We start from the raw sequence: 25867 nt of genomic DNA, 5'->3' as shown, positions 1-25867 counted from the left end.
TCAACACTGCTTGTATGTGTTTTCGTTTCCATCTGAGCTGTCACATCTGCTCCTGCCACGCCCTCTAGTGCTCATCCGGTGTCTCCTTGACCTGCCACCACTCCCCCAGTGCTCTCTCTCTCTCTCTTTGTGTGTGTATGTGATTGTGTGGGCGGAGACAGGTGTGCTGGAGTCAGAGCAGATCCCTACCAGCTGCAACCTGTTCCATAATCAATACCTCTACAAATACTCAGTCCCAACCCCCCCCCCCCCCCCCCCTGTTAAAATAAATACCTTGGTTACCTCATCCCAGTGTCCTTGTCCTCGTCTGCTCTTGGATCACCTGTTCTGCTCCGCGTGACATGAGCATTCCCTGGCCCTCCTGTCTTCTTTAACTTCTTATGGCTGCAATCCCATTAACTGGATCAATATGACAACAGCCAGTGAAAGTGCAGGGTGCCAAATTCAAACAACAGAAATCTCATAATGGTATCTCTTACCATTTTAAAGGAAATCTTGTTGTTAATCCCACCAAAGTGTCCGATTTCAAATAGGCTTTTCAGCGAAAGCACCACAAACGATTATGTTAGGTCACCACCAACTCACAGAAACATTCAGCCATTTTTCCAGCCAAAGAGAGGAGTCACAAAAAGCACAAATAGAGATACAATTAATCACTAACCTTTGATGATCTTCATCAGATGACACTCATAGGACTTCATGTTACACAATACATATATGTCTTGTTCGATTAAGTTCATATTTATATCCAAAAACCTCCGGTTACATTGGGCCATGTTCAGAAATGCCTCCAAAATATCCGGAGAAATTGCAGAGCGCCACGTCAAATAACAGAAATACTCATCATAAACTTTGATGAAAGATACATGTTTTACATATAATTAAAGATACAACTTGTTCTTAATGCAACCGATGTGTCAGATTTCAAAAAGCTTTACGGCAAAACACAATATTCAATAATCTGAAAACAGCGTTCAGCCACAAAAGCAAGCCATACAGTTACCCGCCCAAATTGTGCAGTCAACAAAACTCATAAAAAGCATTATAAATCTTCACTTACCTTTACTGATCTTCGTCGGAATGCACTCCCATGACTCCCACAAGAAATGTTAGTTTTTTTCAGTAATGTCCATCATTTATGTCCAAATAGCTATTTTTGTAGTGTGTTTGGTATACAAATCCAACGTCAGGGAAGCGCGTTCACTAAAACCTGACGAAATGTCCAAAAGTTCTGTAACAGTCCGTAGAAACATGTCAAACGATGTATTGAATCAATCTTTAGAATGTTTTTTACATAAATCTTGAATAAAGTTCCAACCGGAGAATTACATTGACTTCAGATGAGCGATGGAACAGAGCTCCCTCTCGTGTGAACGCGCATGGTCAAAGAATGGTCAGGTCATGGCAGACCTGACTAATTCTCCTCTCATTCGGCCCCCCTTCACAGTAGAGGCATCAGACAAGGTTCTACAGACTGTTTACATATAGTGGAAGCCGTAGGAAGTGCAAACTCATCCATATCTCGCTGTGATTTCAATGGGATCTTGGTTGAAAATCGACCAGCCTCAGAATTTCCACTTCCTGTTTGGATTTTTTCTCAGGTTTTTGCCTGCCATATGAGTTCTGTTATACTCACAGACATAATTCAAACAGTTTTAGAAACTTCAGAGTGTTTTCTATCCAATACTAATAATAATATGCATATATTAGCAACTATGACTGAGGAGCAGGCCGTTTACTCTGGGCACCTCTGTGCACCTTTCATCCAAGCTACTCAATACTGCCCCTGCAGCCATAAGAAGTTAAGTGTGCATTCCAAACAGCACCCTATTCCCTATAAAGTGCACTATTGACCAGGGCTCATAAGTAGGGCACTATATAGGGAATAGGGCACCATTTGGAACGCAGGCTAAATTATATTGCCTACGTATGGTTAGCAAGGTAACTTTGGTCAACTCTGAGTTCAAATCAGGATAACCGGTCATACGAAAGTGTCAAAGTCAATGTGCGGGTGCACTGGTTAGTTGAGGTAATTGAGGTCATATGTACATGTTGGTAGAGTTATTAAAGTGACTATGCATAGATAATAACAGAGAGTAGCAGCAGCGTAAGAGGGGGGAGGGCGGGCAATGCAAATAGTCTGGGTAGCCATTTGACTAGATGTTCAGGAGTCCTATGGCTTGGTGATAGAAGCTGTTTAGAAGCTTTTTGGACCTAGACTTGGCACACCGGTACCGCTTGCCATGCGGTAGCAGAGAGAACAGTCTATGACTAGGATGGCTGGAGTCTTTGACAATTTTTAGGTACTTTCTCTGACACCGCCTGGTATAGAGTTCCCAGTGATGTACTGGGGCCATTCGCACTACCCTCTGTAGTGCCTTGCGGTCGGAGGACGAGCAGTTGCCATACCAGGCAGTGAAGCAACCAGTCAGGATGCTCTCGATGGTGCAGCTGTAGAACCATTTGAGGATCTGAGGACCCATGCCAAATCTTTTCAGTCTCCTGAGAGGGAATAGGTTTTTTCGTGCCCTCTTCACGACTGTCTTGGTGTGCTTGGACCATGTTAGTTTGTTGGTGATGTGAACACCCAAGGAACTTGAAGCTCTCAACATGCTCCACTGCAGCCCCATCGATGAGAATGGGTGCTGTGGGTAAGTTCAATTGGAAAAGCTGCCTTTGAATAACATCAAAGGCCAACAGTAAATCCTGAAAAACCTTCTCAATATTAGCTAGAATAAATATTTGAGTCATCAACATACAGCATACTTTTCTTTCATGTTGATTTCGGGCAAAAAAATGAAATTGTAGGATTGACTCGCCCATGTATTGATGTTTCAGCATTGTCTCAATAAAGTTTGGCATTCGACTAGCCGTGTTCGATATGCACTTGCAGTTACAAGCCTGCTAGAGTTAGCGGCAGGCGGAAGAGCAATATCCACCATCGTAGTACGGATGGAATGTGAAGCTAACTGAAGCTGGCTAACTTTAGCAAAGCCCGACTAGATCTAGCTTGCTTCGTAGTATACCGTTCTGGCACCTACTAGATTAATTTGGACTCCCCATCTTTTGGTCTTGGTCTCTCATGATAGACTGTTAAAGAATGAAGCTCTCTTGGTCTCTCATGACAGACTGTTAAAGTATGAAGCTCTCTTGGTCTCTCATGACAGACTGTTAAAGTATGAAGCTCTCTTGGTCTTTCATGACAGACTGTTAAAGAATGAAGCTCTCTTGGTCTCTCATGACAGACTGTTAAAGTATGAAGCTCTCTTGGTCTCTCATGACAGACTGTTAAAGAATGAAGCTCTCTTGGTCTCTCATGACAGACTGTTAAAGTATGAAGCTCTCTTGGTCTCTCATGACAGACTGTTAAAGAATGAAGTTCTCTTGGTCTCTCATGACAGACTGTTAAAGTATGAAGCTCTCTTGGTCTCTCATGACAGACGGTTAAAGAATGAAGCTCTCTTGGTCTCTCATGACAGACTGTTAAAGTATGAAGCTCTCTTGGTCTCTCATGACAGACGGTTAAAGAATGAAGCTCTCTTGGTCTCTCATGACAGACTGTTAAAGAATGAAGCTCTCTTGGTCTCTCATGATAGACTGTTAAAGTACGAAGCTCTCTTGGTCTCTCATGACAGACTGTTAAAGAATGAAGCTCTCTTGGTCTCTCATGACAGACTGTTAAAGTATGAAGCTCTCTTGGTCTCTCATGACAGACTGTTATAGAATGAAGCTCTCTTGGTCTCTCATGACAGACTGTTAAAGTATGGAGCTCTCTTGGTCTCTCATGACAGACTGTTAAAGAATGAAGCTCTCTTGGTCTCTCATGACAGACTGTTAAAGTATGAAGCTCTCTTGGTCTCTCATGACAGACTGTTAAAGTATGAAGCTCTCTTGGTCTCTCATGACAGACTGTTAAAGAATGAAGCTCTCTTGGTCTCTCATGACAGACTGTTAAAGAATGAAGCTCTCTTGGTCTCTCATGACAGACTGTTAAAGTATGAAGCTCTCTTGGTCTCTCATGACAGACGGTTAAAGAATGAAGCTCTCTTGGTCTCTCATGACAGACTGTTAAAGTATGAAGCTCTCTTGGTCTCTCATGACAGACGGTTAAAGAATGAAGCTCTCTTGGTCTCTCATGACAGACTGTTAAAGAATGAAGCTCTCTTGGTCTCTCATGATAGACTGTTAAAGTACGAAGCTCTCTTGGTCTCTCATGACAGACTGTTAAAGAATGAAGCTCTCTTGGTCTCTCATGACAGACTGTTAAAGAATGAAGCTCTCTTGGTCTCTCATGACAGACTGTTAAAGAATGAAGCTCTCTTGGTCTCTCATGACAGACTGTTAAAGAATGAAGCTCTCTTGGTCTTTCATGATAGACTGTTAAAGAATGAAGCTCTCTTGGTCTCTCATGACAGACTGTTAAAGTATGAAGCACCTGCGTCAACATAGCATGGACTTTCCTATTTTTTGCAGCCGTGTAAAATTACATGTAATCCTGCATGAATGCCGATTCTGTTAATCTGATTGACATACCCTTTGTAAACAATAATCTGATTGACATACCCTTTGTAAACAATAATCTGATTGACGTACCCTTTGTAAACAATAATCTGATTGACGTACCCTTTGTAAACAATAATCTGATTGACGTACCCTTTGTAAACAATAATCTGATTGACATACCCTTTGTAAACAATAATCTGATTGACATACCCTTTGTAAACAATAATCTGATTGACATACCCTTTGTAAACAATAATCTGATTGACGTACCCTTTGTAAACAATAATCTGATTGACGTACCCTTTGTAAACAATAATCTGATTGACGTACCCTTTGTAAACAGTAAAGGGGTAGAGGTTGGCCAAACAGAAGGATTAAAAACACTAGGAGGGAGAAAGCTGGTCTCCCATGGTGAAAATATGTTTTGGGATTTAATTCAACCAACGTTCTGTTCCACACAACGTGATCCAGTTTCCCAGATCAGACCATCAGATCCCTCCTAGCTACAGTAACCCGGGCCAAAACAAGCTTCCTCTAGCCTGGGTCCTAACCTAATTATACCGAACAAGAACATAATGGCAACATGTAAAGTGTTGGTCCCATGTTTTATGAGCTGAAATAAAAGATCCCAGAAATGTTCCATACGCACAAAAAGCTTCTTTCTCTCAAATGTTGTCCACATATTTGTTTACTTCCCTGTTAGTGAGCATGCCTCATTTGCCAAGACAATCCATCCACCTGACAGCTGTGGCATATCAAGAAGATGATTAAACAGCATGATCATTACACAGGTGCACCTTGTACTGGTTACAATTAAAGTCCACTCTAAAATGTGCAGTTCTGTCACACAACGCTATAGATGTCTCAAGTTTTGAGGAAGCGTGCAATTGGCATGCAGGAATGTCCACCAGAGCTGTTGCCAGAGAATGCAATGTTCATTTCTCTACCATAAGGCGCCTCCAACATCATTTTAGAGAAATTGGCAGTAAGTCCAACCGGCCTCACAACCATGTATAACCACACCAGTCCAGGACCTCCACATGCGGCTTCTTCACCTGCAGGATCGTCTGAGACCAGCCACCTGGACAGCTGTTGAAACTGAGGAGTATTTGTGTCTGTAATAAAGCTATTTTGTGGGGGGAAAACTAATTGATTGTCTGGTCCTGGCTCCACAGTGGGTGGGCCTATGCCCACCCATGGCTGCGCCCCTGCCTAGTCATGTGAAATCCATAGATTAGGGCCTAACGAATTTAAATCGACTGATTTACTTATATGAATTGTAACTCAGTAAAACTTGCGTTTATATTATTTTTCTCGGTATAGTTCAGTTTCACTTCATTATTTCAGAACAAGTTGGGATCCATGCTAGCTAGACTTCCTTATATGTAGCCGACTTTCCAGAACTTCATCATCAATCTCAATGTTTCACAAATATAATCCAAAATAATCAAAACATTAGAAAATGTACTTTTCTATTTTCTGATCTAATCTACTACAAAAAGTGATCCTGTCCTCGGAGCTTTGTGTCAGTCCATTGACCAACTTCCATCCCCAGACTCCCTCAGCTGGCAACATATAGAAGCTCATCTAGTATTTACAATTAAGCGATAAGGCACGGGGGGGTTGTGGTATATGGCCAATATATCACATCTTGTTCTTATGCGCAACGCCGAGTGCCTGGACACAGCCCTTAGCCGTGGTATATTGGCCATATACCACAATCCCCTGAGGTGCCTTATTGCTATTATAAACTCGTTAGCAACGTAATTAAAGCAGTCAAAATACATGTTTTGTCATACAGTAGTATATAGTCTGATATACCACGGCTGACATATGCAATGTTAACCGTGAATGCGGTCTCTGCCCGCCGCTGAAACATGGCCTTTAAAAGGCGAATAGCTGACAGTGCGATGGGATTGACTCCTGGCCGTAGTACTGTTGAATTACTCTAATTTTGAGAGAAAACATTTTATAAAGTTGACAATGAACAAGAAAAAGACAAAACTTTAGATTTTCAATCAATTTTTACTGTTTTTGTTGTAACATGAATCCTACATACATATTGTCTTAGAGATGCTTTAAATCAGTTTAACCTGAGATTAAAAAACTCCTTCTGGGGAGATATACTTCAATATATTTGTTAATGGAGGTTTAATGTGAATCTGTGGAGTAACTTTCATTCTCTCTACGCAACAGAATACAAAAAGAAAAAACAATAACAATTATACATAAGGGGAAAAAAAGATGAATACTCCTGAACAGGGACAGTAAATTAAGGATACTCCTGAACAGGGACAGTAAGTTAAGGATCCTCCTGAATAGGGACAGTAAGTTGAGGATCCTCCTGAACAGGGACAGTAAGTTAAGGATCCTCCTGAACAGGGACAGTAAGTTAAGGATCCTCTTGAACAGGGACAGTAAATTGAGGATCCTCCTGAACAGGGACAGTAAATTAAGGATCCTCCTGGACAGGGACAGTAAATTAAGGATCCTCCTGAACAGGGACAGTAAATTGAGGATCCTCCTGAACAGGGACAGTAGGTTAAGGATCCTCCTGAACAGGGATACTAGGTTGAGGATCCTCCTGAACAGGGACAGTAAGTTAAGGATCCTCCTGGACAGGGACAGTAAATTAAGGATCCTCCTGAACAGGGACAGTAAGTTGAGGATCCTCCTGAACAGGGACAGTAAGTTAAGGATCCTCCTGAACAGGGACGGTAAGTTGAGGATCCTCCTGAACAGGGACGGTAAGTTAAGGATCCTCCTGAACAGGGACAGTAAGTTGAGGATCCTCCTGAACAGGGACAGTAAGTTGAGGATCCTCCTGAACAGGGACAGTAAATTACGGATCCTCCTGAATAGGGACAGTAAATTACGGATCCTCCTGAATAGGGACAGTAAATTACGGATCCTCCTGAATAGGGACAGTAAATTGAGGATCCTCCTGAACAGGGACAGTAAGTTAAGGATCCTCCTGAACAGGGATAGTAAGTTAAGGATCCTCCTGAACAGGGACAGTAAATTGAGGATCCTCCTGAACAGGGACAGTAAGTTAAGGATCCTCCTGAATAGGGACAGTAAATTGAGGATCCTCCTGAACAGGGACAGTAAGTTAAGGATCCTCCTGAACAGGGACAGTAAGTTAAGGATCCTCCTGAACAGGGACAGTAAGTTGAGGATCCTCCTGAACAGGGACAGTAAATTGAGGATCCTCCTGAACAGGGACAGTAAATTGAGGATCCTCCTGAACAGGGACAGTAAGTTAAGGATCCTCCTGAACAGGGACAGTAAGTTAAGGATCCTCCTGAACAGGGACAGTAAATTAAGGATCCTCCTGAACAGGGACAGTAAATTAAGGATCCTCCTGAACAGGGACAGTAAGTTAAGGATCCTCCTGAACAGGGACAGTAAATTAAGGATCCTCCTGAACAGGGACAGTAAGTTAAGGATCCTCCTGAACAGGGACAGTAAATTAAGGATCCTCCTGAACAGGGACAGTAAGTTAAGGATCCTCCTGAACAGGGACAGTAAATTAAGGATCCTCCTGAACAGGGACAGTAAGTTAAGGATCCTCCTGAACAGGGACAGTAAGTTAAGGATCCTCCTGAACAGGGACAGTAAGTTAAGGATCCTCCTGAACAGGGTCAGTAAGTTAAGGATCCTCCTGAACAGGGTCAGTAAGTTAAGGATCCTCCTGAACAGGGACAGTAAGTTAAGGATCCTCCTGAACAGGGACAGTAAGTTAAGGATCCTCCTGAACAGGGACAGTAAGTTAAGGATCTTCCTGAACAGGGACAGTAAGTTAAGGATCCTCCTGAACAGGGACAGTAAGTTAAGGATCCTCCTGAACAGGGACAGTAAGTTAAGGATCCTCCTGAACAGGGACAGTAAGTTAAGGATCCTCCTGAACAGGGACAGTAAGTTAAGGATCCTCCTGAACAGGGACAGTAAGTTGAGGATCCTCCTGAACAGGGACAGTAAATTAAGGATCCTCCTGAACAGGGACAGTAAGTTAAGGATCCTCCTGAACAGGGTCAGTAAGTTAAGGGCCAGTTCCAATTCACTTGCTAGCATTTCCATTTGGCCCTATACATTCAATGTTGGTAGATCTGCAAGGTGTTAGCCAAGGGGAAGGGGTGGGAAGAGAATTGATACTGACCGATTGAATACATTTCTCCCCTGCTGAAGTAAGGGGACAACAGGCGATACCATCTCAGATAAAGGTAGAGGGGGACAACAGGCGATACCATCTCAGATAAAGGTAGAGGGGGACAACAGGCGATACCATCTCAGATAAAGGTAGAGGGGGACAACAGGCGATACCATCTCAGATAAAGGTAGAGGGGGACAACAGGCGATACCATCTCAGATAAAGGTAGAGGGGGGACAACAGGCGATACCATCTCAGATAAAGGTAGAGGGGGACAACAGGCGAAACCATCTCAGATAAAGGTAGAGGGGGACAACAGGCGATAACATCTCAGATAAAGGTAGAGGGGGACAACAGGCGCTACCATCTCAGATAAAGGTAGAGGGGGGACAACAGGCGATACCATCTCAGATAAAGGTAGAGGGGGACACCAGGCGAAACCATCTCAGAAAAAGGTAGAGGGGGACAACAGGCGATACCATCTCAGACAAGCGATAAGAACAGGTCATGTACTCTACAGTGGACTGTAGGGCATATTAGGAGATATATTTCTGGGCACTAGGTGAGAGCAGACCTACATGAGTAGAGCTATATGTCAGGAGGTAAACAGTCTCAAATTAAAAAGCAAACATACTATATGTCTAATAAAAAATAAAACATTTTTTTTGTTGGTATTTTACAGCAGAGGGTTAAGTTAGTGAACTGGTTGTCTATATCCCACATGGCACACTAATCCCTTTATAGGGCACTACTTCAGACCAGGACCATATAGGGCACTACTTCAGACCAGGACCCTATAGGGCAGTAACCTGATCCTCCATCCTGATTGCTGCTCTCGTTTCACTTCACTTCAATCCTTCAGAAGTCCGTATATAGCAGAACGTAAGCTTACGAGATCCGGATGGCCGAGCGACGCCAATAGGGAAGTGCACTAGATAGGCTATAGGGTGCGATTTGGGACATACATATTGTGTGCAGCCCTTTGTTAGCAACTACAATGGTAGAACTTAGTATGTTAAACAACGGTGGTAGGGTAGTAGCTACCTAGGATGCTATTCTCAGTATGTCCCAAATTGCACCCTAAGGAGGTGGGTCAATAGTAGTGCACTACATAGGGAATAGGGTGCCATTTGTGACTCAGCCAGGGTATTACTGCAGAGACATTATAATAGCTTGTTAAGCAGTCAGTCAAAATTTATTTTTTTCTCATCATCAGGAATCACTTTCCCATTTCCATTTGCAGTCAGATTACATGAGCACAGGTCTCTAAATCAGATTACATGAGTACAGGTCTCTAAATCAGATTACATGAGTACAGGTCTCTAAATCAGATTACATGACTACAGGTGTATAAATCAGATTACATGAGTACAGGTGTATAAATCAGATTACATGAGCACAGGTCTCTAAATCAGATTACATGAGCACAGGTCTCTAAATCAGATTACATGAGTACAGGTGTATAAATCAGATTACATGAGTAGAGGTGTATAAATCAGATTACACGAGCAGAGGTTTGAAAAGAGTGAAAATGTAAAGATTCATTAATGATTATAATTTTTTTAAATTGTAATATTCATTTTACTTTTCTCATTCAGGAAAACAGGGTCATATGGAACTAGTCGAGTCCCCTACAAGACCCCCAAATACACCCCCCTTAACCCCCAAATACACCCCCCTTAACCCCCAAATACACCCCCCTTAACCCCCTACAAGACCCCCAAATACACCCCCCCTTAACCCCCAAATACACCCCCCTTAACCCCCTACAAGACCCCCAAATACACCCCCCTTAACCCCCAAATACACCCCCCTTAACCCCCTACAAGACCCCCAAATACACCCCCCTTAACCCCCTACAAGACCCCCAAATATACCCCCCTTAACCCCCTACAAGACCCCCCTTAACCCCCAAATACACCTCCCCTTAACCCCCTACAAGACCCCCAAATACACCCCCCTTAACCCCCAAATACACCCCCCTTAACCCCCAAATACACCTCCCTTAACCCCCTACAAGACCCCCAAATACACCCCCCTTAACCCCCTACAAGACCCCCAAATACACCCCCCTTAACCCCCTACAAGACCCCCAAATACACCCCCCTTAACCCCCTACAAGACCCCCAAATACACCCCCCTAACCCCCTACAAGACCCCCAAATACACCCCCCTAACCCCCTACAAGACCCCCAAATACACCCCCCTTAACCCCCAAATACACCCCCCTTAACCCCCTACAAGACCCCCAAATACACCCCCCTTAACCCCCAAATACACCCTCCTTAACCCCCTACAAGACCCCCAAATACACCCCCCTTAACCCCCAAATACACCTCCCCTTAACCCCCAAATACACCTCCCCTTAACCCCCTACAAGACCCCCAAATACACCCTCCTTTACCCCCTCCTTTACCCCCAAATACACCCTCCTTAACCCCCAAATACACCCTCCTTAACCCCCTACAAGACCCCCAAATACACCCTCCTTTACCCCCAAATACACCCTCCTTAACCCCCTACAAGACCCCCAAATACACCCTCCTTTACCCCCTACAAGACCCCCAAATACACCTCCCCTTAACCCTCTACAAGACCCCCAAATACACCCTCCTTTACCCCCTACAAGAGCCCCAAATACACCGCCTTACAAGACCCTCCCCTCCCCTTACCCACCCAACCATCCCTGCTCCACACCAAAATAACACTCCTTCCCTCCCCACAAATCTCAAAAACTGCAACCGCACTTCAAGCAACAGTTTTAAGACTGAAAGAGAAACTCTCAGACTCACAACTGGGGGAGGCAGGAAGGGGTGCTGTGGATATAATATCTCTTCTCATTGGCTAGTCCAGGTCGTCGTTATGGCGATAGCAGTTCAGGTGGGTCAGAGCTGCAGTGGCACCCTATTCCCTATATAGTGCACTACTTTTGACCAGAGTCCTACGGACCCTGCGATAGTCTAGCGTCCTGTCCAGGGGTTGTACTTGTATATCAAGCTGCCTCGCGCTACAGAAACAGGAGATACGCTCCTGACCTACGGGCCATTCCGGCTCGGACAAGGCTACCATGAGCCCTGGTCAAAAGTAGTGCACTATATAGGGAATAGGGTGCCATTTGGGACCACATCAATGTACAATGAGGGCCCCGGCTGCGTAGCTAACAGAGCTGTCCTGCCAGTTCCTGCACTGGGACGACTGGGCATAGTTCAGGAAGGAGAAGTTCATCTCTGTTCCACTCTTCCTCAGCTCAGACACAGCCTGGAAAACACAACCAATCAAGTAAGAAGACAGACATCACATGACACGGGAGCAGTTCAGACAGACATCACATGACACGGGAGCAGTCAGTCAGACAGACATCACGTGACACGGTAGCAGTCAGACAGACAGACATCACGTGACACGGTAGCAGTCAGACAGACAGACATCACGTGACACGGGAGAAGTCCGACAGACAGACATCACATGACACGGGAGCAATTCAGACAGACATCACATGACACGGGAGCAGTCAGTCAGACAGACATCACATGGCACGGGAGCAGTCAGTCAGACAGACATCACATGGCACGGGAGCAGTCAGTCAGACATCACATCACATGGCACGGGAGCAGTCAGTCAGACAGACATCACATGGCACGGGAGCAGTCAGTCAGACAGACATCACATGGCACGGGAGCAGTCAGTCAGACAGACATCACATGGCACGGGAGCAGTCAGTCAGACAGACATCACATGGCACGGGAGCAGTCAGTCAGACAGACATCACATGGCACGGGAGCAGTCAGTCAGACAGACATCACATGGCACGGGAGCAGTCAGTCAGACAGACATCACATGGCACGGGAGCAGTCAGTCAGACAGACATCACATGGCACGGGAGCAGTCAGTCAGACAGACATCACATGGCACGGGAGCAGTCAGTCAGACAGACATCACATGGCACGGGAGCAGTCAATCAGACAGACATCACATGGCACGGGAGCAGTCAGTCAGACAGACATCACATGACACGGGAGCAGTCAGACAGACATCACATGACACGGGAGCAGTCAGACAGACAGACATCACATGGCAGCAGTCCGACAGACAGACATGACATGACACGGGAGCAGTCAGTCAGTCAGACATGACACGGGAGCAGTCAGTCAGTCAGACATGACACGGGAGCAGTCAGTCAGTCAGACATCACATGACACGGGAGCAGTCAGTCAGACAGACATCACATGACACGGGAGCAGTCAGTCAGACATCACATGACACGGGAGCAGTTCGACAGACAGACATCACATGACACGGGAGCAGTTCGACAGACAGACATCACATGACACGGGAGCAGTTCGACAGACAGACATCACATGACACGGGAGCAGTTCGACAGACATCACATGACACGGGAGCAGTCAGACAGACAGACGTCACATGACACGGGAGCAGTTCGACAGACAGACGTCACATGACACGGGAGCAGTTCGACAGACAGACGTCACATGACACGGGAGCAGTTCGACAGACAGACGTCACATGACACGGGAGCAGGTCGACAGACATCACATGACACGGGAGCAGTCAGACAGCACATGACACGGGAGCAGTCAGACGTCACATGACACGGGAGCAGTTCGACAGACAGACGTCACATGACACGGGAGCAGTTCGACAGACAGACGTCACATGACACGGGAGCAGGTCGACAGACATCACATGACACGGGAGCAGTCAGACAGCACATGACACGGGAGCAGTCAGACAGACATCACATGACACGGGAGCAGTCAGACAGACAGACATCACATGGCAGCAGCTCGACAGACAGACGTCACATGACACGGGAGCAGGTCGACAGACATCACATGACACGGGAGCAGTCAGACATCACATGACACGGGAGCAGTTCAGACAGACATCACATGACACGGGAGCAGTTCAGACAGACATCACATGACACGGGAGCAGTTCGATAGACATCCCGACACAGACCTTTGTGCAAGAAGACCTGTTTAACTAACAGAAGGTGTACTATAGATGTCAGATTATCGTATGACTGATGCTATACTGATATGCTCGTTGTTGTACCCGTATGCTCATTGTTGTACCCGTATGACCCGTATGCTCGCTGTTGTACCCATATGCTCGCTGTTGTACCCGTATGCTCGCTGTTGTACCCGTATGCCGCCTATGCTCATTGTTGTACCCGTATGACCCGTATGCTCGCTGTTGTACCCGTATGCTCGCTGTTGTACCCGTATGCTCGCTGTTGTACCCGTATGCCGCCTATGCTCGCTGTTGTACCCGTATGCTCGCTGTTGTACCCGTATGCTCGTTGTTGTACCCGTATGCTCGCTGTTGTACCCGTATGCTCGTTGTTGTACCCGTATGCCGCCTATGCTCGTTGTTGTACCCGTATGCTCGTTGTTGTACCCGTATGCCGCCTATGCTCGTTGTTGTACCCGTATGCCGCCTATGCTCGTTTTTGTACCCGTATGCTTGTTGTTGTACCCGTATGACCCGTATGCTCGTTGTTGTACCCGTATGCTCGTTGTTGTACCCGTTACGACTCACATTAAGCAGCACTCCAATAGGATGACGTCCACAGATGGTGTTGTGGTATTTCTTCAAGTAGTTGGTGAAGGACATGGGGTCCAGTGTTTCTATAATGCCCATACCCTGGAGAGACAAGAGAGAGGGGTTTAGAACCCAGTCTGATAACCCTAACAGTTAACTATATAACCCTAACCCTGGAGAGACGAGAGAGAGGGGTTTAGAACCCAGTCTGATACACCTAACAGTTAACTATATAACCCTAACCCTGGAGAGACGAGAGAGAGGGGTTTAGAACCCAGTCTGATACCCCTAACAGTTAACTATATAACCCTAACCCTGGAGAGACAAGAGAGAGGGGTTTAGAACCCAGTCTGATACCCCTAACAGTTAACTATATAACCCTAACCCTGGAGAGACGAGAGAGAGGGGTTTAGAACCCAGTCTGATACCCCTAACAGTTAACTATATAACCCTAACCCTGGAGAGACAAGAGAGAGGGGTTTAGAACCCAGTCTGATACCCCTAACAGTTAACTATATAACCCTAACCCTGGAGAGACAAGAGAGAGGGGTTTAGAACCCAGTCTGATACACCTAACAGTTAACTATATAACCCTAACCCTGGAGAGAGAGAGGTGGTGATGTCTCAATTATATACATGGAAGGAGATGAGGGGTTTCATGTTACAACTTAGTAAGAACTGAATATCAAAATGTGTTAACCATTTTATCAAGGTGTTCAATGGATCTGTGGATCTCTCCTTGAGCCTCGTCATAGTACGTGTAGCGGAACCGTTGACCTGTGGGAAGGAGGTAAAGACATTAAGTCAGGACCAACCGTGGAGGAGAGGGTGTTTTTTCAAGGAGACAGAACCATTGTTTCTATATTTAGAACCACTTTCACACAATTGTCCTGAAACAAACTGTGCTGGCTTTTCTTCTCACTTGTCCTGAAACAAACTGTGCTGGCTTTTCTTCTCACTTCTCACTCCTGAAACAAACTTCTATTCACATGGTCTTTCCAGCAACGCTTCCAGCAACTACGGTGGATGGATGTATAACCAGACTAGCTCAACTCAGTAGTGTGAACAAGGTTTAATATATTGATACCTACCAGTCCTGTTCAGTACGTACCCCAGTGGCAGAAGTCAGAGGAGATGATGAACAAGTTGGAGGGATCAGCCAGATACCTGCTGAGCAGTTTCCCATAGTCCTGTTCTTTAGACTCACTGAGGGCTCCCACCAGCACCGGGACAATGCTGAGCTCATCTTTATGACTGCAGTAGGAAAGGGAGACAGCACATTACAAGTCTGTATGGGTGTGGTGCGCAAGGGGGCAGTTACCTGACCGAGATGGTAGAAGCTGTTACAGGGACTGAACACGTATAATAAACCAACCAAAGGTATCTGTATTAAAACCACCTAATAAAATGGTGTGTGTGTGTGTTAATTAAACCCACCAAATAAAATGGTGTGTGTGTGTGTTAATTAAACCCATCAGTTTGGGTCTAGAGTGTCTCCCCCTTTGAAGAGGGGGATGACCGCGGCAGCTTTCTAATCTATGGGGATCTCAGACGTTACGAAAGAGAGGTTGAACAGGCTAGTAATAGGGGTTGCAACAATTTCGGCAGATCATTTTAGAAAGAGAGGGTCCAGATTGTCTAGCCCGGCTGATTTGTACGGGCCCAAATTTTGCAGCTCTTTCAGAACATCAGCTATCTGGATTTGGGTGAAGGAGAAATGGTGGAGGCTTTGGGGAGGTTTGGGCGGGTTGCTGTGGAGGGTGCAGGGCTGTTGGCCGGGGTAGGGGTGGCCAGGTGGAAAGCATGGCCAGCCGTAGAGAAATGTTTATTGAAATTCTCAATTATAGTGGATTTAATCGGTGGTGACAGTGTTTCCTAGCCTCAGTGCAGTGGGCAGCTGGGAGGAGGTGCTCTTATTCTCCATGGACTTTACAGTGCCCCAAAACTTTTTTGAGTTTGTACTACAGGATGCAAATTTCTGTTTGATAAAGCTAGCCTTAGCTTTCCTAACTGCCTGTGTATATTGGTTCCTAACTTCCCTGAAAAGTTGCAAATCGCGGGGGCTATTCGATGCTAATGCAGAATGCCACAGGATGTTTTTGTGCTGGTCAAGGGCAGTCAGGTCTGTAGTGAACCAAGGACTATATCTGTTCCTGGTTCTACATTTTTTGAAAGGGGCATGCTTATTTAAGATGGTGAGGAAGGCACTTTTAAAGAATAACCAGGCATCCTCTACTGATGGGATGAGGTCAATATCCTTCCAGGATACCCGGGCCAGGTCGATGAGAAAGGCCTGCTCGCTGAAGTTTTCAAGGGAACGTTTGACAGTGATGAGTGGAGGTCATTTGACCGCAGACCCGTAGCGGATGCAGGTAAAGAGGCAGTGATCGCTGAGATCCTGGTTGAAAACAGCAGAGGTATATTTGGAGGGCAGGTTGGTTAGGATGATATCTATGAGGGTGCCCGTGTTTACGGATTTGGGGTTGTACCTGGTAGGTTCATTGATAATTTGTGTGAGATCGAGGGAATCAAGCTTAGATTGTAAGATGGCTGGGGTGTTAAGCATGTCCCAGTTTATGTCACCTAACAGCACGAGCTCTGAAGACAGATAGGGGGCAATCAATTCACATATAGTGTCCAGGGCACAGCTGGGGGCTGAGGGTGGTCTATAGCAAGTGGCAACGGTGAGAGACTTGTTTCTGGAAAGGGGGATTTTTAAAAGTAGGAGCTCAAATTGTTTGGGCACAGACCTGGATAGTAAGACAGAACTCTGCAGGCTCTCTCTGCAGGAGATTGCAACTCCGCCCCCTTTGGCAGTTCTACCTTGTCAGAAAGTGTTAAAGTTAGGGATGGAAATTTCAGGGTTTTTGGTGGTCTTCCTGAGCCAGGATTCAGTCACGGCTAGGATATCCGGGTTGGCAGAGTGTGCTAAAGCAGTGAATAAAACAAACTGAGGGAGGAGGCTTCTAATGTTAACATGCATGAAACCAAGGCTTTTACGGTTACAAAAGTCAACAAATGAGAGCGCCTGGGGAATAGGAGTGGAGGTAGGCACTACAGGTCCTGGGTTAACCTCTACATCACCAGAGGAGGAGTAGGATAAGGGTACGGCTAAAGGCTAAAAGAACTGGTCGTCTAGTACGTTCAGAGCAGAGAGTAAAAGGAGCAGGTTTCTGGGCACGATAGAATAGATTCAAGGCATAATGTACAGACAAAGGTATGGTAGGAAGAGAGTACATTGGAGGTAAACCTAGGCATTGAGTGACGATGAGAGAGATATTAATATGGAGTTGGCCAAGAGCATTAGTGAGCTCTGGCGATTAGTCCTGGCTCACAGTCGGAGGTTCCAATTCATCCCAAAGGTGTCGATGGGGTTGAGGTCAGAGCTCTGTGCAGGCCAGTCAAGTTCTTCCACACCGATCCCGACAAACCATTTCTGCATGGACCTCGCTTTGTGCACGGGGGCATTGTCATGCTGAAACAGGAAATGGCCTTCCCCAAAATGCTGCCACAAAGTTAGAAGCACAGAATCATCTATAATGTAATTTTATGCTGTAGTGTTAAGATTACCCTTCACTGGAACTAAGGGACCTAGTCCAAACCATGAAAAACAGACCATTATTCATCCTCCACCAAACTTTACAGTTGGCACTATGCATTGGGTCAGATAGCGTTCTCCTGGCATCCGCCAAACCCAGATTTATCCGTTGGACTGCCAGATGGTGAAGCGTGATTCATAGCGCCACAGAATGCGTTTCCACTGCTCCAGAGTCCAATGGCGGCGAGCTTTACACCACTCCAGCCGACGATTGGCATTGAGCATGGTGATCTTAGGCTTGTGTGCTGCTGCTTGGCCATGGAAACCCATTTCATGAAACTCCCAACAAACAGTTATTGTGCTGACGTTGCTTCCAGAGGCAGTTTGGAACTCGGTAGTGAGTGTTACAACCAAGGACAGATGATTTCTATGCGCTACGTTCTTCAGCGGTCCGGTTCTGTGAGCTTGTGTGGCCTACCACTTCACGGCTGAGCCGTTGTTGCTCCTTGAAGTTTCCACTTCACAATAACAGCACTTACAGCTGACCAGGGCAGAAATTTGACGAAATAACTTGTTGGGAAGGTGGCATCCCATGACGGTGCCAAGTTGAAAGTCACTGAGCTCTTCAGTAAGGCCATTCTACTAGCAATGTTTGTCTATGGAGATTGCATGGTTGCGTGCCCAATTTTATACACCTGTCAGCAACGGTTGTGGCTGAAATAGCAGAATCCACTAATTTGAAGGTGTGTCCACATACTTTTGGCCATATTGTGTATGCGTGTCAATTAAGCCAACCTGATAAAAAGGCGTGTCTATTAAGCCAACCTGATAAAAGGCGTGTCTATTAAGCCAACCTGATAAAAGGCGTGTCTATTAAGCCAACCTGATAAAAGGCGTGTCTATTAAGCCAACCTGATAAAAGGCGTGTCTATTAAGCCAACCTGATAAAAGGCGTGTCTATTAAACCAACCTGATAAAAGGCGTGTCTATTAAGCCAACCTGATAAAAGGCGTGTCTATTAAGCCAACCTGATAAAAGGCGTGTCTATTAAGCCAACCTGATAAAAGGCGTGTCTATTAAGCCAACCTGATAAAAGGCGTGTCTATTAAACCAACCTGATAAAAGGCGTGTCTATTAAGCCAACCTGATAAAAGGCGTGTCTATTAAGCCAACCTGATAAAAGGCGTGTCTATTAAGCCAACCTGATAAAAGGCGTGTCTATCAAACCAACCTGATAAAAGGCGTATCTATTAAACCAACCTGATAAAAGGCGTGTCAATTAAGCCAACCTGATAAAAGGCGTGTCAATTAAGCCAACCTGATAAAAGGCGTGTCTATTAAGCCAACCTGACAAAAGGTGTGTGTGTTCATATAGTGGGTCTATTAATTGAGCATGCAGGCCTTACTTCATTAGTAAACAACCAATCATACGGCATAGTAATGACTTAAACCGTCCTGCAACTGGGGAGAGAGAGCGCCTAACAAAATGTCAACGCAAACCAGGCATGAATCCCTGCTGGCTCCCACCTCCACCAGGTCTGTTACTGTACTCTACTGATGGATGGTGATCCCTGCTGGCTCCCACCTCCACCAGGTCTGTTACTGTACTCTACTGATGGATGGTGATCCCTGCTGGCTCCCACCTCCACCAGGTCTGTTACTGTACTCTACTGATGGATGGTGATCCCTGCTGGCTCCCACCTCCACCAGGTCTGTTACTGTACTCTACTGATGGATGGTGATCCCTGCTGGCTCCCACCTCCACCAGGCAGACAGGCCAGGTCTGTTACTGTACTCTACTGATGGATGGTGATCCCTGCTGGCTCCCACCTCCACCAGGTCTGTTACTGTACTCTACTGATGGATGGTGATCCCTGCTGGCTCCCACCTCCACCAGGTCTGTTACTGTACTCTACTGATGGATGGTGATCCCTGCTGGCTCCCACCTCCACCAGGTCTGTTACTGTACTCTACTGATGGATGGTGATCCCTGCTGGCTCCCACCTCCACCAGGTCTGTTACTGTACTCTACTGATGGATGGTGATCCCTGCTGGCTCCCACCTCCACCAGGTCTGTTACTGTACTCTACTGATGGATGGTGATCCCTGCTGGCTCCCACCTCCACCAGGTCTGTTACTGTACTCTACTGATGGATGGTGATCCCTGCTGGCTCCCACCTCCACCAGGTCTGTTACTGTACTCTACTGATGGATGGTGATCCCTGCTGGCTCCCACCTCCACCAGGTCTGTTACTGTACTCTACTGATGGATGGTGATCCCTGCTGGCTCCCACCTCCACCAGGTCTGTTACTGTACTCTACTGATGGATGGTGATCCCTGCTGGCTCCCACCTCCACCAGGCAGACAGGCCAGGTCTGTTACTGTACTCTACTGATGGATGGTGATCCCTGCTGGCTCCCACCTCCACCAGGTCTGTTACTGTACTCTACTGATGGATGGTGATCCCTGCTGGCTCCCACCTCCACCAGGTCTGTTACTGTACTCTACTGATGGATGGTGATCCCTGCTGGCTCCCACCTCCACCAGGTCTGTTACTGTACTCTACTGATGGATGGCTAGTGATTATTGAAGCAGACGACATTTGACAGGTCCTTTTATCTGCAGTGTGTTACTCTGTCTTACCTCTCCATGGCTTTAGCAGTGTAAGGCAGATGCATTTCAATGCTGTGCTCATCCTCGTCTGTCTGGAGACTCATTCTCTCAAACATCCCAGTCTTCCAGAGGTCAGCATAGACTACAGAGGGAAGTGAGGATTCAATATACACATTCATTATTACAGGCCAAGTGAGGTTAGAATTAGCATATTACAACGAGTCATTAGTTTAGACACTAGGGGTGTAACGGTACATTCATTTGTACTGAAGCGTTCTGTAACAGGGACCCGGGTTCGGTCCGCACTGTGAACACAAATGAATACATAAGAAGAACACTAGGCCTGTGGGCCACGACTACCCTACCGTTCAAAAGTTTGGGGTCACTTAGAAATGTCCTTGTTTTTTTTTTAAAGGAAAAGCAATTTTTTTTGTCCATTAAAATAACATCAAATTGATCAGAAATACAGTGTAGACATTGTTAATGTTGTAAATGACTATTGTAGCTGGAAACGGCAGATTGTTTTATGGAATATCTACATAGGTGTACAGAGGCCCATTATCAGCAACCATCACTCCTGTGTTCCAATGGCACATTGTGTTAGCCTTTTCGAATGATATACTTGGATTAGCTAATTGATCATTAGAAAACCCTTTTTGCAATTATGTTAGCACAGCTGAAAACTGTTGTTCTGATTAAAGAAGCAATAAAACTGCCCTTCTTTAGACTAGTTGAGTATCTGGAGCATCAGCATTTGTGGGTTCGATTACAGGCTCAAAATGGCCAGAAACTTGTCAGTCTATTCTTGTTCTGAGAAATAAAGGCGATTCCATGTGAAAAATTGCCAAGAAACTGAAGATCTCGTACAACGCTGTGTACTACTCCCTTCACAGAACAGAGCAAACTGGCTCTAACCAGAATAGAAAGAGTGGGAGGCCCCGGTGCACAACTGAGCAAGAGGACAAGTACATTAGAGTGTCTAGTTTGAGAAACAGATGCCTCACAAGTCCTCAACTGGCAGCGTCATTAAATAGTACACGCAAAACACCAGTCTCAACGTCAACAGTGAAGAGACGACTCCGGGATGCTGGCCTGATCAATTTGATGTTATTTTAAAAAAATGAGCTTTTCTTTAAAAAACAAGGACATTTCTAAGTGACCCCAAATGTTTGAACTAAAGGTCGACCGATTAATCGGAATGGCCGATTAATTAGGGCCGATTTCAACTTTTCATAACAATCGGAAATCGGTATTTTTGGACACCGATGTTGCCTTTTTTTTTTTTTTTTTTACACCTTTATTTAATCTTTATTTAACTCGGCAAGTCAGTTAAGAACACATTCTTATTTTCAATGACGGCCTTGGAACAGTGGGTTAACTGCCTGTTCAGGGGCAGAACGACAGATTTTTAACCTTGTCAGCTCGGGGGATCCAATCTTGCAACCTTTCGGTTAACTAGTCCAACGCTCTAACCACCTGCCTCACGAGGAGCCTGCCTGTTACGCGAATGCAGTAAGCCAAGGTAAGTTGCTAGCTAGCATTAAACTTATCTTATAAAAACAATCAATCAATCATAACCACTAGTTAACTACACATGGTTGATGATATTACTAGACATTATCTAGCGTGTCCTGCGTTGCATATAATCTGACTGAGCATACAAGCATACAAGCATCTAAGTATCTGACTGAGCGGTGGTAGGCAGAAGCAGGCGCATAAACATTCCCTGTGTTGGGCTGACTACAGATGGATGGACCTCCAGGGTTACTGAGGTACTTTACATTACCCTGGAGTGGAGACACACCCTGTGTTGGGCTGACTACAGATGGATGGACCTCCAGGACTACAGAGAGGTACATTACCCCGGAGAGTGGGATATGAGAAGTAGCATGGTACAGACACGCCCCCTTTATGAGAGTCACAAGTGTACAGCTTTTTGTCTTTGTCAGAAGAACATTCCAACCTAAATGCATGCATATTGCACTTTATTTCAGTGTTGTTGATGAGTAATCGTGTTCACAATCAGGAATACTAAACACTTTGTATTTTCTTAAACTAAAATTTGGCATTTCATTTTCCCGCTGTACCGAAACTGAACCGCGATCCCAAAATCGCAATACATACCCGGACCGCGATCACAAAACCGCAATACATACCCGGACCGTTAACACAAAATCGCAATACATACCCGGACCGTGAACCCAAACCGCAATACATACCCGGACCGGGATCCCAAACCGCAATACATACCCGGACCGCGATCCCAAAACCGCATTACATACCCGGACCGTGATCCCAAAACCGCATTACATACCCGGACCGCAAACCAAAACAGCAATACATACCCGGACCGCGATCCCAAAACAGCAATACATACCCGGACCGCGATCCCAAAACCGCAATACATACCCGGACCGCGATCCCAAAACCGCATTACATACCCGGACCGCGATCCCAAACCGCGATCCCAAAACAGCAATACATACCCGGACCGCGATCCCAAACTGCAATACATACCCGGACCGTGATCCCAAAACCGCATTACATACCCGGACCGCAAACCAAAACAGCAATACATACCCGGACCGCGATCCCAAAACCGCAATACATACCCGGACCGCGATCCCAAAACCGCATTACATACCCGGACCGCGATCCCAAACCGCGATCCCAAAACAGCAATACATACCCGGACCGCGATCCCAAACTGCAATACATACCCGGACCGTGATCCCAAAACCGCATTACATACCCGGACCGCAAACCAAAACAGCAATACATACCCGGACCGCGATCCCAAAACCGCAATACATACCCGGACCGCGATCCCAAAACCGCATTACATACCCGGACCGCAAACCAAAACTGCGATCCCAAAACCGCAATACATACCCGGAACGCGATCCCAAACCGCATTACATACCCGGACCGCGATCCCAAAACCGCAATACATACCCGGACCGTGATCCCAAAACCGCAATACATACCCGGACCGCGATCCCAAAACCGCAATACATACCCGGACCGTGATCCCAAAACTGCAATACATACCCGGACCGCAAACCAAAACCGCAATCCCAAAACCGCAATACATACCCGGACCGCGATCCCAAAACCGCAATACATACCCGGACCGCAAACCAAAACCGCGATCCCAAAACCGCAATACATACCCGGACCGCAATCCCAAAACCGCAATACATACCCGGACCGCAAACCAAAACCGCGATCCCAAAACCGCAATACATACCCGGACCGCAAACCAAAACCGCGATCCCAAAACCGCAATACATACCCGGACCGTGAACCCAAAACCGCAATAAATACCCGGATCGGGATCCCAAAACCGCAATACATACCCGGACCGTGAACCCAAAACCGCAATACATACCCGGACCGTTAACCCAAAACCGCAGTACATACCCAGACCGTATGTTTGATGAACCGTTCCACCCCTACTAGACACACTGCAGCTTGTTTGGAGATGGTTGGTCGACTGAGGACATTTACGTTTTTCCGCCCCACACGTGTCAACGCTTCACAGTTTAAAGCAAAATACACAGAAATATCAAAACAAGGTTCTTAGGAAAATTAGAAAATTACCCTTCTGGTCAATCCGGAGATTAAACCTCAGCAGAGGACAGGGCACAGAATGAATGAATGTATGTATGTATGTATGTATGTATGTATGTATGTATGTATGTATGTATGTATGTATGTATGTATGTATGTATGTATGTATGTATGTATGTATGTATGACTATGTATGTATGTATGTATGTATGTATGTATGTATGTATGTATGTATACCTACCCTTCTGGTCAATCCTGAGGTGTTTTATAAACCTCAGCAGAGGACAGGGCGCAGCGGGACAGAGGAACATGGTGAGACGGACCCAAGATGAACACCCTGCGACTACAGGGGGAAGAGAGGAGTCCGTCACCTCACTCTGTCACCTTTACCTCCCTGACTCACATTAGCATAGCAGCTCAGTGGACCCAGTCATCAGGCCACTAGTAGCCTCGGCCGACCAGGCTTTGCTCACGTAGTTCCAAGGTGAGGCTGTGACAGAGGCTAGGCCAATACTGCTAACTACTCTCTGTCTGAGGTAACTAAGGGGCAGATAGTTCCTTCAGGGTGAAACAGGGCAGGCAGATCTAAGGTTTGATAAAGGAGGGAAAATGTAGAAACGAAAAAAAAACAAAAAAAACAATACATTTTAAAACATCTAAATTTCAAACTAATATTATGATACTTTATATGGAAATTAATTTGGTTACTGACAAAAGTTGTTTTATTTAGTAAAATTCCCTGAACATGTTTTATGTAACTAAAGGAGACATGGTAAATGACTTACGTGACAGAAGGATCTATTTGTTTGTAGGCGTGTGCAGCACAAGCACCGCAGTAGGAATACCCAGCATGCCTGAAAACACACATGTCCGTTAGCAGGAAATGACATCACGGCAGGCCACACACACCATTACAACTGGAATAATACAAAAACATGACATCCTTTGAGGATGTTTGACCTCCAACAATACAAAATACATTTTAGTCATTCATACACCGTTATCAAATCATATTTACAGTGACTCTTGATGACCAAGATGAGGCCTTTTTCACACGACTGAGATATTATAACTATCAGTGGTGCTCACGGTGCTATGATGGCTCTAGCAGGGCCGATAGTGGATTGTGCTTGAGACAGCCAACCTTCCAGTTGTGTATTTAGCTGGGAGCCTGCAGAAAAGGGAAGAGGTGGGAAACAATTTGAAGAAAAACATTTTCCCACAAAACGGTTCTTCTGCTGTACCCAATCACACTTATACAGAGCCTTCAGGAAGAATTTACACCCCTTGACTTTTTCCACATGTTGTTATTGATGTTGTTGTTGTTGTTGTTGCATCCTGAATTTAAAATGGATTACATTGAGATTGTGTCGATGGCTTACACACAATACCCCATAATGTCAAAGTCTAATTGTTTCATATATACACACACCTCACATACATAAACTCAGCAAAAAAAAGAAACGTCCCTTTTTCAGGACCCTGTCCATTTTAGAATAAGGCTGTAACGTAACATAATGTGGAAAAAGGGGAAGGGGTCTGAGTACGTTGCAAACGTAAACAGGAAGCTTCTGTGGTGGTGTTCAAATGGTAGTTAAGTAGTTGTTGTTCTCTTTGAAATCAGGAGTATTGCATCGTAGGCTACAATGGACTAAATCTATTTTTTCTCTCACCCATCTGTATACAATACACCATAATGACAAAGTGGAAACATGTTTTTAGACATTTTTTTTTTTGCAAATGTCTAACCCATCTAAACTCAGCAAAAAAAGAAACGTCCCTTTTTCAGGACCCTGTCTTTCAAAGATAATTCATAAAAATCCAAATAACTTCACAGATCTTCATTGTAAAGGGTTTAAACACTGTTTCCCATGCTTGTTCAATGAACCATAACAATTAATGAACATGCACCTGTGGAACGGTT

At 45.5% G+C, this 25867-nt stretch overlaps 2 protein-coding genes across 2 annotated transcripts; both read right to left on the bottom strand.

Moving 5' to 3' along the window:
• Positions 1-6508: 6508 nt before the first annotated feature.
• Positions 6509-10304, bottom strand: LOC120046053. Its single transcript, XM_038990971.1, has 2 exons — positions 8528-10304; positions 6509-8407 (listed from the first exon to the last, which is right to left on the bottom strand). Exons 1-2 carry the CDS (start codon positions 8581-8583, stop codon positions 6655-6657), a joined length of 1809 nt encoding a protein of 602 aa, XP_038846899.1. The 5' UTR covers positions 8584-10304; the 3' UTR covers positions 6509-6654.
• A 1011-nt stretch (positions 10305-11315) lies between these two features.
• Positions 11316-25238, bottom strand: memo1 (mediator of cell motility 1; the record flags this gene model as incomplete). Its single annotated transcript, XM_038990191.1, is given in 9 exon segments — positions 11316-11911; positions 14216-14320; positions 14919-14995; positions 15330-15472; positions 20401-20512; positions 23974-23999; positions 24185-24286; positions 24729-24797; positions 25033-25238. Coding segments are annotated over 9 exon segments (972 nt in total), but the record flags the coding sequence as incomplete, so codon positions are not given.
• Between the last annotated feature and the right edge of the window lie 629 nt (positions 25239-25867).

The sequence above is a fragment of the Salvelinus namaycush genome, chromosome 4, assembly GCF_016432855.1.
Source record: "Salvelinus namaycush isolate Seneca chromosome 4, SaNama_1.0, whole genome shotgun sequence".
NCBI lineage: Eukaryota > Metazoa > Chordata > Actinopteri > Salmoniformes > Salmonidae > Salvelinus > Salvelinus namaycush.
Note: the sequence above shows the minus strand (reverse complement) of the source record. Positions and strands in the feature narration are given on the sequence as shown.